This window comes from Nothoprocta perdicaria, unplaced genomic scaffold (assembly GCF_003342845.1).
Source record: "Nothoprocta perdicaria isolate Ctin4 unplaced genomic scaffold, notPer1 scaffold_314, whole genome shotgun sequence".
Lineage (NCBI taxonomy): Eukaryota > Metazoa > Chordata > Aves > Tinamiformes > Tinamidae > Nothoprocta > Nothoprocta perdicaria.
Window position 1 is genome coordinate 728,039 of NW_020455549.1, and position 15,683 is coordinate 743,721.

Consider the following 15,683-nt stretch of genomic DNA (forward strand, 5'->3'; position numbering starts at 1 on the left):
TGTTTGAAAGGAGCAGGAAAGTTGGTGTAAATCATGGAGTGACCTGATTGCCTGCCACCAAACCAGACTGCTGCTGGGCGGGGGACCGGCAGAGCAGTGCAGGTGCCATGGCATCTCCTGGACATCTGAATCTAGCACATAGCAAGGAACCCAGCCACGAGCAGATATGTGATGATAGGATCATAGGATCATAGGATGATTCTCACAGGCACTTGTGTATCACCACGCACCAAGCTCTGGGCCAACCCAACGAAGGCTCCGTGTCTGAACGTACATGCTGGCTTGCACACATGCTGGCATGCAGGAACCTCTTCACGCCGGCTGAATAACAGAAAAACACAAAGTCCCTGCCAGCTTCACGCAAAGAAGACACCAACTCTCCTCCATTCTCCTCTGGGTCAGAGCCCACCCCCTTGGCAAAGCAAACTTGTGGTTCTTGCTGCTCTTTCTTCCTTTTCCAAATGCATCCCTTGATGCTGCCTAGAACCTTGCATGCCTACTCAAACCACTGCCAGATCACGTCGTACCTGCAGACAAGGACTCACGGTAACAATCTGACCAGCTCCTGCCAGACAGTTGTCTGGACCACGTCCACCTTAACAGGAAAGGATTTGCCACCACCACCGCAATTACACCAGTATCTGTGCAAGACAGGAAGGCACCTAAATGCATGCCCTGATTTTGGGTTGGACTCAGAAGCTGCCATTTCCGTTCCCAACAGCAGCCCTGGTCAACCCATCCTGTGTCGGTGGCCCCTGACCACCCAGGTTTGGGTATCAGAACCTTAACCTTAGTTGTCCTTCCTGCAAACAGCAACAGCCATGCTCCTCCCGGGGGATGGAGCCCCTCTCTGCACTTTACAGCGGCTATAAAGGTCTCAATAGCAGTTGCAAGAGCTCTCTCTATCCCATTAGCAGTTTATCCCCATTGTCCACCACTTTATGTTTGGGAGTTCAAACAAATCCTGCTGTATTAATTATTTTCTTCACATAACTGGATCCTACCAGTGCTCATTCAGCTAATAAAAAACAGGACTTACCCTACATTTCTAGACCATGGGGTTGCCTGCATGATACCTGCAGACTCCTGCATGTACATGTACATGAAGCTGGCTCCCACCTTGCTTCTCCATTTGGAAACCAGGGACAGGGCTAGTCTCACCACGCTTTTCTAACATCTTTGGATTACGGAGCTTAAGTTACTGGATTTACATGTCAGGAATTCGTTCTTTGTGTGTGGCACAAAAATTCAGGAGGTGCAATTGCATTGGAGGCATCCCTTGTCTTCATCCCTTCAGAGAGTCCCTGCGGGCAGGTCAGAGCCTCGGTGGGATGGAGGCCGTCAAACCTCCATCACAGCAGGACTGCCTCCTAATTTTTTGTCTCTGCAGAAATTATCCTTCCCAGGCCAGAGATTAATGACAGGGGGGGAATGTTTTCAAAAGGCTCTGAGGGTAAGATGCTATAAAAAAACTAAATCTGGTAGGAATCTGAGTCATACTGAAAATCCATGGGGACTCTGGCTTCTAAGACACCTCGGCAAATAGAAAAAGTCACCCAGAATGACTCGTGCTTGGAACAGCAGTGCAAGCACAAATGAAGTAGAGCATGTGCCCAGTTGTTGCTTGTCCCTTATCTGACTCATTTCAGCGTCTCAGGGGAAACCCTGGCATTGATAAACAGCTCTCTCTTCCCTGCCTCCGCATTTACTAACCGAAATCTGGAGTCTATTTTTAACCCTCAAACACCCACGGCAAGAGGGGGAGCCTGCAACGCAGCGCAGCGGGCTGGCCTCAGCGCTGCTATCTTGGGAATGTGTCACTGCGAGCCCTGGTTTCTGAGTCTGAGCTGGCTCGTGCTGTTGTTTATCAGGGTAATTTGACTGTGGCACTGGCAAGATATCAAGCAAAGTGAGACCAAAACAAGGCTGTTGATATCTCATGCATGCACTTTCCATCCCAGCGCCTGCACCGTGCCCCCGCACGGGGTATGCAAAACAAAAAGACTCCCACTTTTTATTTTCCAGCACATCCCCAAGATGATTTTGCTTTTTGACCTGCTCGTTGCTTCTCTTTCCTGATGGACTAGCTCAGGAGCAGGGGCAAAGGAGCTGGAAAAGGTCACCAAGTTAGAAAGAAATTTGCACTGCAGAATGGAAACCAGATCCACGGCATGCCGGTGTTTGCGGGTAATTTCTCTGTTTTTATTCACTTTCCATAGGGCTCAGGGTTCCCGTGTTTGGTGATGTGCCGCTATGCAGACACATGGTGCAGGCACAGGTGTATTCCTGCTCATACACATGCCCGCGTCGTCATGCACCAAGCATCTTGCAGTGCACACTTGCACAGATGTGCACAGATGTGCAGACGCATGCATGCTTGCGTGTGTCCTACGGCTCAGCATGGCTGTGAGATGAAACGGCGAGACCTCGAGGCCCTGCGGGTCCTCAACGCTTGTGTTACAGGAGATGCTCACAACGTCTGTCTGGAAGCAGCATTTCCATTCCCTAGCTGAGCTGAGAGCAGCAAGGGCAGGGATAAGACAAGACGAAAGGGGTTGAGCCCTGAGCTGCTTCAGAGGCATCGCATTTGAGATGCTGCACTTCATAACGTGGGTGACAACTCGAAATTTGGCCTCGTGAATCCGGAGAGGCCGATGGTGGAACCGGCAATGCCGCCGAGCGCTGCAGGTAGACGGAGCTCTGCACGCTGAGCGCTTCGCGACGGGAGGAAGGAGCAGATCCAGGCTGGCTTTGTGGTCAGGGCAGGACAGCTCCTCCGAGGACATCTCCTGTTTTCTCTGGCCTAGGCTTAGACGATGCAAAGGGAAGGCTTCCAGCCTTCCCTCAAGGAAACACCTCCACTGCCCCACATTGCCACAGAGAAGGGAGCCTGTTTGCAATGTTCTCCCTAAACAAAGACTGCCTTTAACAGCGGCGTCCCTCCCCGCTGCACAAGGACACCTCACGTCTCCTCCTGGAAGCCCCCGCACCGTCTACAAAGTCTTTGGTAAACATTAATTCAGGAACAGCTTTTCTTTCCAGAGCTTTCCCTGACTTTTAACAATTGCCGAGTGGCTTTTGGAGGAGCCCGTGGCTCATGTCCCTTCTTGCAGGCTTTAGGCCTGCTCCCTAGGCCCTGGCTTAGCAACCCTTGAGTGGCCCCCCCTGCAGGCCTCGCTGCCTGGGCTTTCCAGAGCGGAGACCAACAGCCCAGACATAATCCCGGCGACGTCAATCTGTGCTGCCACCCCAAGAAATAAGCGCCCGCTTTCCCATCATGAGGCCACTGAGGAGTCGCAGGCCGGGAGGGAGGCTCAGGCAAGGCCTGCCATGGCGGCCGAGTTGTTTGCGTGGCCCCAGGCCCCGGTTCCCACTCTGCCTTTCTGCTCCATCACAAAGCTCTGCGATAAACCCCCCGTTTCCTGACACACGTGGGACGAGGCCAAGGGGTCGTGTTTGGGACAACCTGGCCTCTCCATGGCAACCGGCAGCGATGTCAGCCGCGTGCGACGTCCGCAAGGGGCCTGGAACGAGGCGGGAGAGGAGGCCGCGCGGGCCGGGAGCCGCCGCGGAGCCCGGCGAGTGTTTTCCTTGGACAGAAACTCTTCCTTTTCATGGCGCGTGAGCCATGAACTGGGAGGAGGAAGAGGAGGAGGAGGAGGAGGAAGAGGAGGAGGGGGAGGAGGAGGAGGAGGAGGGGGAGGGGGAGGAGGGAGCCGCTCCACAGGCCGCTTGTGGCTTCTCGGGCGGCTGCTATGGAGGCTGTGCCTGTGGGAGATGCCTCCCCACAGCCTCGTCAGCGGGGATGAAGGGGAGCAAGGGGCAGGTTCGTCGGCCCCGCTGGGAGCGAGGCAGGGGGAGGCCCTGCCCCTCATGCGGCTCCCAGCTCTCCGTTCATGTCCGGCCCCACACATTCCACCCGCTCTGCAGCAGGAAAGCCTCAGCCCGGTGGCTCCCATTTTGTGTAACGTGGGCTACAACACCCGGCCATCTCTCATGCAATCGCAGGGCTGATCCCTCTCCCTCCCTTCCCCTCCAGGGCTCCGATCCATCACGCTCCCCTCTGCTTTCCCCTGCCATTTCCCCTGCCAGTTCTCTTTCTTCAGACACTCTTCTTTCTGTCCCAAATCCCCTCTCTGCAGGGAAGCCCTTTAACTAAGGCAAAATTATTAAAAACTCAGGCACAAGGGAACTGGGGAGCACTGAACGTCAGCATCTGGCAGCGGGGGCCGGTTGCAGTGGGACATCAGGGCTCCCAAGCTGGAGATGCGGGATGCTCTGCTGCTCCATGCCCGAGCATTGAAAAGACCCGTCTCAGGTACCTCATAGATACCTGTTATCTATGGATAACACGTGATATCTCAGGATAACACGGTGCACTTGGTGTGCACGGAGCTGCCAAGTATGTTCTGGTCCACCTATGTTTGATGGGATGGAGATGCGTGAGCATTTGCTTTCCATCTCAGAAACAAGATCTATTTAGGTGAGAAGCATCAACATCTGACACCGTCCTGATTGCTTATTAGGCTGAGCTGGGCATCCAGATGCAGCCAAGGAGGCAACAAGGACAGCAAGATATTGTGGAGATGAAAAATGGGTTGCCTGTGCTTAGAGACTGTCTAGGAAACAAAATGCATTTTGCCCAAGGTGCACAGAGGTTGGGGGCAGTGGCCACCACAGACAACCAAGGCTGCTTGGTACAATCCAGGTGTCTGTTTTAGCTCACTGCTCATATGTGGAATCCTTCAGTGATAATGAGCAAGTCATTTAAATCACCAGTTGCGAATACACCCGAGTTGACAGTGAATGAAATAGTGCCCGAGAGAGGTGAATTATAAGGCACACATGAAGAAAATGGCAATTAGAGCCTGTCAAGACTTTGCAAAGGTATCTGGTGCTTAGAGATGGGGATTTGCACTGAGTGGGATCCACCCAAGCACGAGTGCTTCTTACACTGTGATAACACAATATATCCTCAATTGCACTATCCTCAATTAATGTCCAAACCAAATAGGTTTAGCAAAGCATTTGGCTGTAGTATGAAGGCAGTAAAGTGACTCCGTCTTTCTTGCAGTTTGGAAATACAAAAGCTCACAAGAAGTTTTTGCATGAAATGGAAACTTGTTCAGCGAACGGCCGTAGTTCACCCCATGCACTCTGCGCAGCCACGTGTGTTGACTCAGTGCTGTCTCCTTCCTACAGAGACCCAGCAATACCGGTACCACTTGTAAGGGGAAAAAAACCAGAAAACACAACAACAACACGAAAGATCTTCCAAAAAATGCTGCCCGAAAAGTGATCGCTCAGCAGAGCGAGGCTTCCTGCGCAGTGAGAGTTGGCCGGCGAATTAACAGGAAATCACTGCTTCCTGCCTGCGAAGGAAGTGCCTATCTCATGCCTGCGATCAAAAACAAACAGCCCTTCAATTAAACAAACAAAGGGCCAAAAACTTCAACAGCGCACAGCCCGGGGCAGCTCCAGCGTTAGGGAAATGAGGCCAAAAATAAGAGGCTTGTAACCTTGAGAACGGCCCGCTTCCTTTTGCCCTTGCAATAATGTGCTGCATGTGCAAGGAGCAGAAGGGACTTGCCTTGTCATCTTCTTGGGTGGATGTGGAGATCCTGGGGTCTTCTGCAGCCAGGAAAACCCATCCTGCTGCCCCACAGGAATAGAAGAACTGGCCTCCAGTGGCCTTCCTGACTCAGGGATCTCCCGAGTTTTGTGAACAAACACTGCTCACAACCAGAAGTAAGACTGATTCCAGCCTGGGGTATCCGCAGAACTTGATGCTGCAGATCAGAGAGCCTCATGAACCAAAACTCCTGCTCTGGCCTTAAAGCTCTGAGGGCTTTGACAGGGACAGCCTGAAACAGCATCTGTAGCTCCATGCCATTTGATGGGGCAGTGCCTGTGAGATGCAGGATCTTGATAAGAGGTCTCCCATATCCAGCTCCAGGCAGCCTTTCTGTTGCCAGTAGGCAATCAAAGGCTGGGAGAACACAGGAGCCTCCATTGTTAAAAGGAGCTTGAATTCTGACCATCTCCAGATGCCATCACACAGGAGCCACAAGAGCAGCTGAGATATACAGTGACAACTTTTATTCCCAACCCAGCCATGCAGCAGATACACATCTCCTAGAGTCTCTGTTGGAAGTCTCTATCTCATGTTCTCTATCTCTAGGTATGACCAGAGCTTAGTTCCTCAGAGTATGGACAGCAGATTGGTCTGGAATACAAACTGAGGCCCATGCTCAGCATCAGCTGGAGGTACCATCTTGCTTCCCTGGTGCTGTAATTCAGGACATACTCTGCATCTAAATGCCTTTAAACTCTGCACATGGTGTACCTGCACTGATCCTTTTAACATGAATGTCCTGTTTGTGGATCCTAAAGGCTCTTCATGCTGGTTGGAAGAGATTCCTCACATTGAAGTCATCTTGTAGCTCACTGGAATTTCGCTTTAGCCTCCTTCTGTAATCAAAGGAGGCAGACAACTACCTCCAGAGATGACACTTTGGTACCTGACTTTAGAGAACCTTTTAGAGAATCTGACTGACCTTCTGAAGGGAGGATTCAACTCTGTTTAGTGAAGAGGGAGTCTGGACAACCAGATCAAACTTGAGATTTTGGCTGCATTAGTCAAATACCATCACTACAGTCTGTGAAGAGTTCCCTATCACTCACGGTGGTGAAAACATGAAGGATTTTTAAAAGATGTTTCAGGTCGGACTCAGAGGAACAAGTGTCTAGGGAGCAGCACTGCCATCCCACCAGTCTCTGCCTCCTTTGACCAGTCTGCCCTGCTGATGGGACCAGTCTGCCCTGCTGGTGCTGATGGGACCTGCTGATGGGACCAGTCTACCTTGTTGATAGGACCTCCTCATGGGCCAGTCTGCCCTGCTGATGGAACCTGCTGATGGGATCGGTCTGCCCTGCTGGTGCTGATGGGACCTGCTGATGGAACCAGTCTACCTTGTTGATAGGACCTGCTGATGGGACCAGTCTGCCCTGCTGGTGCTGATGGGACCTGCTGATGGGACCAGTCTACCTTGTTGATAGGACCTCCTCATGGGCCAGTCTGCCCTGCTGATGGAACCTGCTGATGGGATCGGTCTGCCCTGCTGGTGCTGATGGGACCTGCTGATGGAACCAGTCTGCCCTGCTGATGGGACCTGCTGTTGGGACCAGTCTGCCCTGCTGATGGGACCTGCTCACGGGCCAGTCTGCCCTGCTGATGCAGCAGGACTCAGCTGCTGATGGACCAGTGGGGCTGGCAGAGGGCAGGAGGGGCTGGGCCAGAGTGCACCAGGGAGCAGCAGAGCTGCAGCACTACCGATGGTAGCAACCACGGTGCAAAGCCTTCCAACAAGTACAATATGTGAGGGCCAAGTGCCAGGACACGATGCGAATACAGACCTCCTGAGCTCAGGGAACAGCCTCTCCAGGCATTTGTGTTCTGAAAGCTCTCGACCGAGGCTTTTAGGAGTAGCTGGTCCCTCCTAATGCAGAAGTGCAGTCTTGGCCTGGCAGATGAAAGGGCTGCTGATGCTGTTCCATCCTTCACTGGAAAATACATGCAACATCCCTGGAAAGTTGATTGCTAATATGGAAAAGCTGGCCAATTTCCTCATTGTGCAAGTGCCAGGAGCACAGATGAACTCCCGAAGGCTGCTACGGAGTGGACTATGGGCATAAAGCTGAGGAAGGCTTTTAATAGCAGAAATGGCAGTAAAGTTCTCATCTCCTTGTGAAAATGCAGGCAATGCAATTAACCCTCCAAACAGCTTCATTAAATCTGAAGGTTTTGTCTGCATTTATATTAACTCATGTCAGCTCCTGCTAGAAGAATGTCTGTCACGGGCTGCAGGGCAGCAGTTTTGGAGGTTCCCTCCTGCTGTAGTCCCAAGGTCTCCTCAACATCAAGGCTGCTGATGCTGATTTTACCTCCCTCATTCTGCTACTTTAAATTTCAATTTTATCGAAATCCTTCAAGTTAGTGAATGGGATTTAAGGGAAATGTGACAGTTTTCTTTATCTAAATGGACTGTAATCCTCCCTGGAATAATCCTATGTCCATCCTTTGTCAGTGTGGTTCTGAAGGGCCAGAACCACGTATGTCACCATGTTAGCCTTATAAACTAGTTTAAGTGTAATTTCTGTATTAAATCCCATTAGAATGGTAGATGTTAAAGCTGGACACAGTCTAATGGCATCAAGTAAGTACCAGGGATCCTTCCTCCTTGTTCCATTTATCTGCCCATATATCGCATTAGATGTTATGGGGAAAAAGGGGCAATGATCTTCTCATTACCCGGATGTTTAAATCCTTTCCATTGTCACCGTTTCCTAGAAGAGACCCTTCAGTCTGTCTCTGACCTACATGCTCTGTTCCCAGCTTCACAATCTTCTTTTCCCATGTGAAATCACTTTACTAAGTGATATTGGTTGTAATATTGGTTATTGGGATATTGGTTATTGGGATATTGGTTTGCCACATTACCAATATTTCCCTATAGCAGCTATCTTTACTCTTCATTACTTCACTCGCTAAGAAAGTGTTTGGTCATCTTCAAACTTTATCAGAAACGGCTTTTTTTTTTTTTTCCCCAAGCCATTTGTAAAAATATTAAATCCTACACCTGCAAGCTCCATATCCTCCAGGCATTTGTGGGAGATCAGTCTGTCAGTGAAGATCTCCCAGTTGGAATAACATTCTGAGATGTCTCATTTTTCAGCTTTTGTCCAGGTTAGACAAATTGGCTAGATTTGATGCCATTCTCTTGCCGGGTTGAACTACCCTCAGATATAAATCATTGGCTCCTTTTCCTAAAGTTCTTATAGGAAAAATTTATGTTATCCAGATTTGTTTTAGAAATCAGATATCTACTTCTAACTGAAAAGAATAGTCCCCAGAAAAGGTTCCTCCTCTGCTGTGTCTTTGAAGGGAGCCAGGGCTGAGGAACGCATGTCTACGTTTATTTGGATGGATTGTACACAGTAAATCTCTATGTGGTTCAAAAGAGGCCAGTAAAGCCATTGGAAAGCATCCTCATCATACCGATCCCAGACTTGCTGCCCTGTTCCAGGGCAGAAGACAGAAATTTGGGATAACCCACCTGTTAAAAAGCTCTTAAGAGATTTCTTTGATCTGAAGCTCAGTTATAATATTATAGGAATTTAATACGCACTTTAAGGTCTAGATCTTTCCCATCAGCTCTCCCAAGTTGCTCAGATTCCCTGTTCTGTTTCCCAGCCTAAGATACTATTTGCTAGGCATCAGATTCCAGCAAAGACAGCAGGTCTTGGAGACCATGGGATTATACCAGATGAGGATGAAAAGCAGAAACTGAAGGAAGGGATATAAAGACATGGAGGCCATAAGATAACAGCATCTGGAGCGTATTTAGGTGCACTCTGTGGACTCCTCAAACTCCAAGTCAGTGTCCTGGGAAGCGCAAACCAGGGAAGCTGCTCTGTGGGATTTGCTGGCACGTTTACAATGTGCTGGTTTTTTTGGGAATGTGATGCTTTGGGAAAATCTTAAGAGATATTTTTGGGTTATGGCACTGTGTCTCTCAGTGTCTCCCATGTAAATCAGTTAAAATTGCAGGGGAAGTTAAGAACGGGACCTAATATTGCAAATTAGCCCGTAACTTCATCCCTTGCCCTGAATTCCCTTAATTAATGCAAATTACCTCGCTTCTGAAATGTTCTGCGCTAGGCAGTGGCACCATGGGGCATGACAGCCACTTTTCTTAGGCAACGTATGTCTTCTGCTGTCACAACACTAGCTAAACAGATCACGCAGGCAAACTTGGCAAAACCCGACTCCAAATAAGAGCCTTTGGAGCTACAAGACGCCCTGCAGCACTGCCTGCTTTGTGACAACGTCCACAATAGGGACCGCAGCGAGCAATGCTCCCTGCCCACATCACAGAGGCTGGGACTTGCTGAGCCTCTGCATGATGCAAAAGCTCCCTGTGCTCAATCCACCTCATTGCTTCACCATGGAAAAGGGACTGGAAAACTCCTCAAAAGCAGGAATCAGAAGGGATTTGGACGCCAGCATGAAGGTTTGCAGCAGATTGCCTCCAAAACAGCCCTCACCTCCAAAACCAAGCGCCACCAGCCTGCAGAGTTGAGCGTGCTCAGCACTATCCCAAGCTGCTCTTTCCAAGAGCTTCCTTGCGCTGCCCTGCGTCAAAGCCACGGGGAAGATGTTCCCTTGGAGCCCAGCTCGGAGTCACACCTCATTGCATCATTTTTGTTTCCCTTTCTTTTGCTTTTGAGATCGGGATTGCACCCCCCTTGCTGAAAAGCCGGGCTTTCCCCGGGTTCCCCAGGGCAAGAGCCGGTGGCTGGACTGAGTCCAGGTGCACAGCTGGGTCACCAAGCCGAGTCCGGCACACGGTGTCCAACGGGGACAGCATCAGCACGCCCTCAAGCAGCGCTGGGTGGTGTTTGGTTGTTCAACGCTTAGAGCATCTGCTCTTTCCAGCGCACCCTTGTGCTCCACGACACCTTTGCAGCCCCAGAGCCACGAGGGAGGACGCCGGTGCACCGGCACGTCAGGAACACGGACAACCACCCACCGGAGCAGTTTAATCCCGCACGGAAAACAGCCGCGCTAGCGCCCGTCCCGAGCAGGCTACTCACCCTGGCTTTGTCCTTGCATCCAGAGGAATTAAAGCCCTTGGAGAGGAGGTCGCATTTTCAAGGTGGTGCTTAAGGGAGGCAGCTGCTTTCTTTATACCTCAAGATTCACCAAAGTTCAGGAAGGGAAGAGAGAGAGAAAGAGAGGGGAAGGCGAAAGGGGAGGGACTGAGCGGAGGGCCCAGAGGCCGTATAGAATGACAATGGAAGGAAATGCTTTATCAAACCTAGAAAGCCAACCCTGTCCTGGGAACACAGGGCAGAAAAAAACAAAACAAAACAAAACAAAGCAAAAAAACCCAAAAAAACTAAACCCAAAAACTTGCAGAAGAAAAGTGAGCTCAGCTGCCTTGGGTTCCTCCCTTGGCAGCACAAACCCTCCTCCCTCAGCCCCTCTAGTCTAACGCACAATGCGACCTGGTGAAAGCCCGGCTCAAACGCTTTCTTTTTTCTTTCTTTTTTCTCTTTTTGTTTTTTTACCAAAGAGAAGTTTCACTTCTTTAAAAACAAAAAGAGAAAAAAAAAAATCCCCAGCAACGAAACCCTGCCCGGGAATGGGAATGTGCCGCTTTCCCCCTCCCCCTGCTCCAGCCTTCCAAGTTCCTATGAGTCAAACGTTTGCAATGTGTTCCCGAAATGTTACCAAGCTGGAATGCAGCATCCAAGAGGGTTTAACTAATAAAACTGGTGTTTGTAGCCTGGGAGAGCGTTGTCACCGCACAGGGAGTTGGGCTCTTCTGCCTTTTGTTTTTCTGCCCCATCTAGAGCCTTCGGGCAGAGCGGGCTAAGGGGTGGCAATGCTGGCGTTAAAGGGGGGTGGCATTAAGCCCGTGTTCCCACGTTGAATCAAGAGTGGAAATCCCACAATTAGGGCAGAAAGGAAGAAAAACAGCGAATGTGATAGAGCAGGGAGGAAACTGAGGACCAGAGGGAAGGTGGAAAGACATCCTTGAATACACCTAGGGACAGTCTAGACCTAAACCTCTGAAGTGCAAGGTTTTCCACAAAGGCTTTGAGATGTTCAGAGCAGAAAAGCCCCGTTTCGTCATCTAGCCATCAGCAGGTTGGTCCCGAGATATGAAATATTATCCAAACTAACCCAAAATGGGCCCAAAATCTAATGTCAGCTGCAAGTCCTTTCCAGGAGCATCTGCTGTGGATTTGCACACATCAAGCACCTCACTTTTGCCCTCAGTAATTTGACAGTCTAACAAGGAGCAGGTTTTAATGAGGCTAAAATACCCACCAAACCCAATGGTGCTTAAGCTCTGGAATTGTATTATTTTTATGCATTTTATCACTTAAAAATCAAGTGGAATCCAGGATTTTCCAGAGTTGGTTAGCATATGTCAGAATAATTTCAGAAGCTGATGTTTTGTTTTGTTTTATAAATGGAACAGATTGAGTTCCTTCAATGTATTGCTGCAATTGAAGCCACCCCTCTTCAGCTATGTCAGAAAAGGGTAAGAGAGGAAAAACTATTCCTGAGGATTCCTGAGAACACCTGAGGATTTTCCGGCCTTATTGCATTAGACATTTGAATGTTAGCAGCAGCAAACTGTGGTCACTGCTCACTTCTGAGACCCTGGCAGGAATAGGAAGAATTGAAGTCCATCAGAAAAAAAATCCCTCAACAGTCCATATCATCCTGCAGGTTATATCAAATCATAGAATCCTAGAATGCTTAAGGTTGGAAGGGACCTCTGAGGTCATCTGGTCCAACCCCAGATACAGTCAGGAGGAAGTTAGTGACATCAGTGACATCAGAAAATAGATAAATTAATGCAGAGAGCTTGAAATCAGTGTTCACTGCTGCAGGAGAGGTCTCTCTCAGCCAAAGTCTGGCTTTACACACAGGCCAGCACCCATTACAGGAAATTAATCTCATCATTGTGGTCACACCGAATGGCCAGAGGAGTCTAGTCTTTTCTTTTCAAAGCCTTGACTAGCAAGAGTGCCTGAACTTGGGGAGTTTATCCAGTTTGCCACTCCAGAGCTGCTTAGAAACCCCAAATATGCAGCTTCCAAATTGTGTCCTAGGTCACCATGTAGCACATCAAGTTGTAAGTCCTCATTTCTGGGCAAGATGTCTCTGTGTTCTTGATAGGAATGAGACAAGGCTGAACCTTTTTCTCCCCGCAATCTACCAGGCTGTCTTAAGATATACAGCTTTAAATGTCTTCACACTGTCCAAACCAGCCACACTGGACCCCAAAGTTTTAAGACTGATGTGAATTTCCCCAGATTCTCAAATATTTGAGAAAAAAACACAGATAGCAAGAGCTACTGTATACAGTACAGAGCAGGACAGGTCCTATGAACATCCAGGCAAGCCTATGTCCACTTCATGTCAAGGAGATTATTTATATACTCTCCTACCCTCATTTAATTAAATGAGTGCAGCAGCCTTTTAGTTCACCTGGTGACTTCCTAGGCTATAAACCATAGGACAGCTCTCTCCACTGGACCTTTTTGCATCCAAAGCTTGATTATGAAGAATGGGGCTCCTTCAACCTTATGGTTCCTTCATTGGGGGGTTCCTTCATCCCCAATGGGGTTCCTTCATTGCCTTAATGAAAATTGTTTCATCTCTTTTTATTCCTATTAGCATCTGGGATTAGGTTTATGTCAGTGCATCTACTTGGGCTTCCTAGGTTCCTGTTATATTAGAGAAATCATTTCTCTTCAAGGTAAACATATCCATGAGAAGGCTCATATAATACATGAGAAGGATCATATATAAGATGATGAATATGCTGCCTACATCTCTAATGGCTGTGCAGGAGCCTGGAAAGCCAGGAAGGATGGAAACCTCTTCCATTGTGACTGTTCAAAGCCTGCACTTCAGCTCTTCAGTTTGAGCACAACGGCGATGCTAAAACTCCTTTCCTCAAACTGAAGAGCTGAAGTTGTGCACATCTTCCAGGCACTAAGGACTACAGGGACAAGTAGGAGCCCAAGGGGCTTTGGAAAAGGGTGGTATTGGCGATGATGTCTTGTGTGCTTTGTGTGTTGGCCCTGAAAAGGGAGATCCCATATCAAGCCCTAAGTAATTTCGCTTGACATATTCCAGAGACTGGTCAAGGCTTCAGCTGCAGATGCAAACTGCTGTGCTGAGGACTCACCAAAAGTCCCCCAAAAGAGTTTTAGAAGTTTTTAAGGAGAAAGTTTTACCCAAGGAAGCATCAGTTTAAGTCACCTTTATCAAGAAACGCCATATGGCAATAACCGAAACTCTCCGGTATCTCTCTGCTGTGGCAAATCATTGCCTCTGGTAGAGCAGAATGAGATGGTGATCTGGCCTCAGCTGTTCCCAGGGTGAAGCCTGCACACCTGGGTCCAAACCACCGTAATTTGTGGCTCAGCTGCGTGACATAGTGAGTGGCAGCGGCTCAGCTGGTTCCAGCAAGCAGAAAATGAGGCTCGTTCCAGCTCCATATTCTATCCGTCATCCTCCACGTGAACCCCAGATCTTGAGCAGGCCATCCTGGACTCTGAGAATTAAGAGAATTAAGAACCATATCTGTGATGGCCAGAGTTTTAGCTGAGCTTAAACACAGTTGAGGGAGCAGCAACCAGGCAGATCCCATTTGGGACAGAGTTTTATCATGCCTAGAACAAGCATAAAGCTTTAAAACTTTCTCTTTTTTTTTTTTTCCAGATTAAAAACTGTTCTTGGTGGATTTTTTTTTCTGATTTAATTCTCAGTTCAATTAAAAGAACCTGATATCCTGGAAGAGGAAAAAGGAAAATTAAAAATAATGGTCATGGGGAAAGATGTGAGGGGAAAGGAAATGTCTGTGTTAGGAACATGTTTAGGAGGCGGTTTGGCCACCAGCCACACAGAATTCGGTGCCCCCAAAGAGGGTAATTCCTGCCCCTGTTCTCAGCCAAAGGCCAGTAAGGAACTGCAACCTTTTACCTAGTTGGATCATCATCATTTGCATTGTTGGGTGTAAGGACTGGAGCTTGTCTCATGCAGAACAAAATTGCCCAAAGTAGTTTGAAGAGCAGTGAGAGATAAGGGATGCTGCTTTCTTTAGCAAATATGGACATTAGACATTTACATATCTGAGGAAGTGAGGCAAACCTAACTAAGACCGACCAAAAAGTCTCTTAGGATGAAGAAAGAGAATAAACTTTGGGATGAAAGAGTATTTCTCAATACTGAACCGTTGTATAGGGGAGGGTCTCACCGTGGGATCCAGTCTGAGCAGCAAAGGCTGGGCAGATACTCCAACCACAATGGAGAGGGGCAATGGGTGTCTCCCAGTGACACCCAGTCACCAGTCTACCAGTAACCGAGTCTACAAGGGGGAAGGCTCTCTCAGGTGCCTGGGAGAAGGATTTTGTGCATGTCTGCACTCCTGCAGCCCTTGGAGTTGTTGGGTGGCATAGGTTGCATGAAATGCTGCGTGAGCACAGGGATGGAGGACTTGAGGTGCATATGGACCTGGAGGAGGCAAATGGGAAGTCAAGTAGGCCATAAAGAGCTTTTGGCATAGAGTAATCATGTGTGGGTGGGGAAGAGGGAGCATGTGAGCACGTATAGACAACTACTATGGCTGTGGGGTTCACGCAACAAGAGGATTTAGAAAGTGGCACCCAGTGGACTTTGGAAATGGGAATGGAGAGATCCAGAGAGCAAAGAGCAGTGAGCAGGCCTGTCATTAAGCACGTCATGACCTTCTTCTGAAGGAAAGCATGTGTCTAGCTGCTTTGAACTTCCCTGTTGTTGTACAAATGCTAAACCCTACTGCTCTAATCACTGTGGGCATTTTCCAAGAGCACTTCGTTGAGGCGTTATCATTAAAACAGAAATCCTCTACCCATTCCGATTGGCTCCTGAAATCCATAGCTAAGTACAAGTGCTCTGCAAGGGTTATCTTCACGTAGCCTGTAAAGACTTGATTGCCATCTGTTCATCCAGACTCCCCATGGTTACACCCCGTTGCACGGAAGGATGTACTTGGAATGCTTGAAGTATTGCAAAATTTCAGGAAATTTAAGGTGAACTGCAAAAGAGCAAA

General features: G+C 48.9%; 1 protein-coding gene across 1 annotated transcript in view; it reads right to left on the reverse strand.

The window, feature by feature from the left end:
- HDAC7 (histone deacetylase 7) overlaps positions 1 to 10,920 on the reverse strand; it is a 76,393-nt gene extending 65,473 nt beyond the window's left edge. The window contains exon 1 of the mRNA XM_026042825.1: positions 10,657 to 10,920. Coding sequence (XP_025898610.1) covers positions 10,657 to 10,675 — 19 coding nt within the window. The 5' untranslated portion in view covers positions 10,676 to 10,920. The remainder of the gene's footprint in view (positions 1 to 10,656) is intronic.
- Positions 10,921 to 15,683: the final 4,763 nt, after the last annotated feature.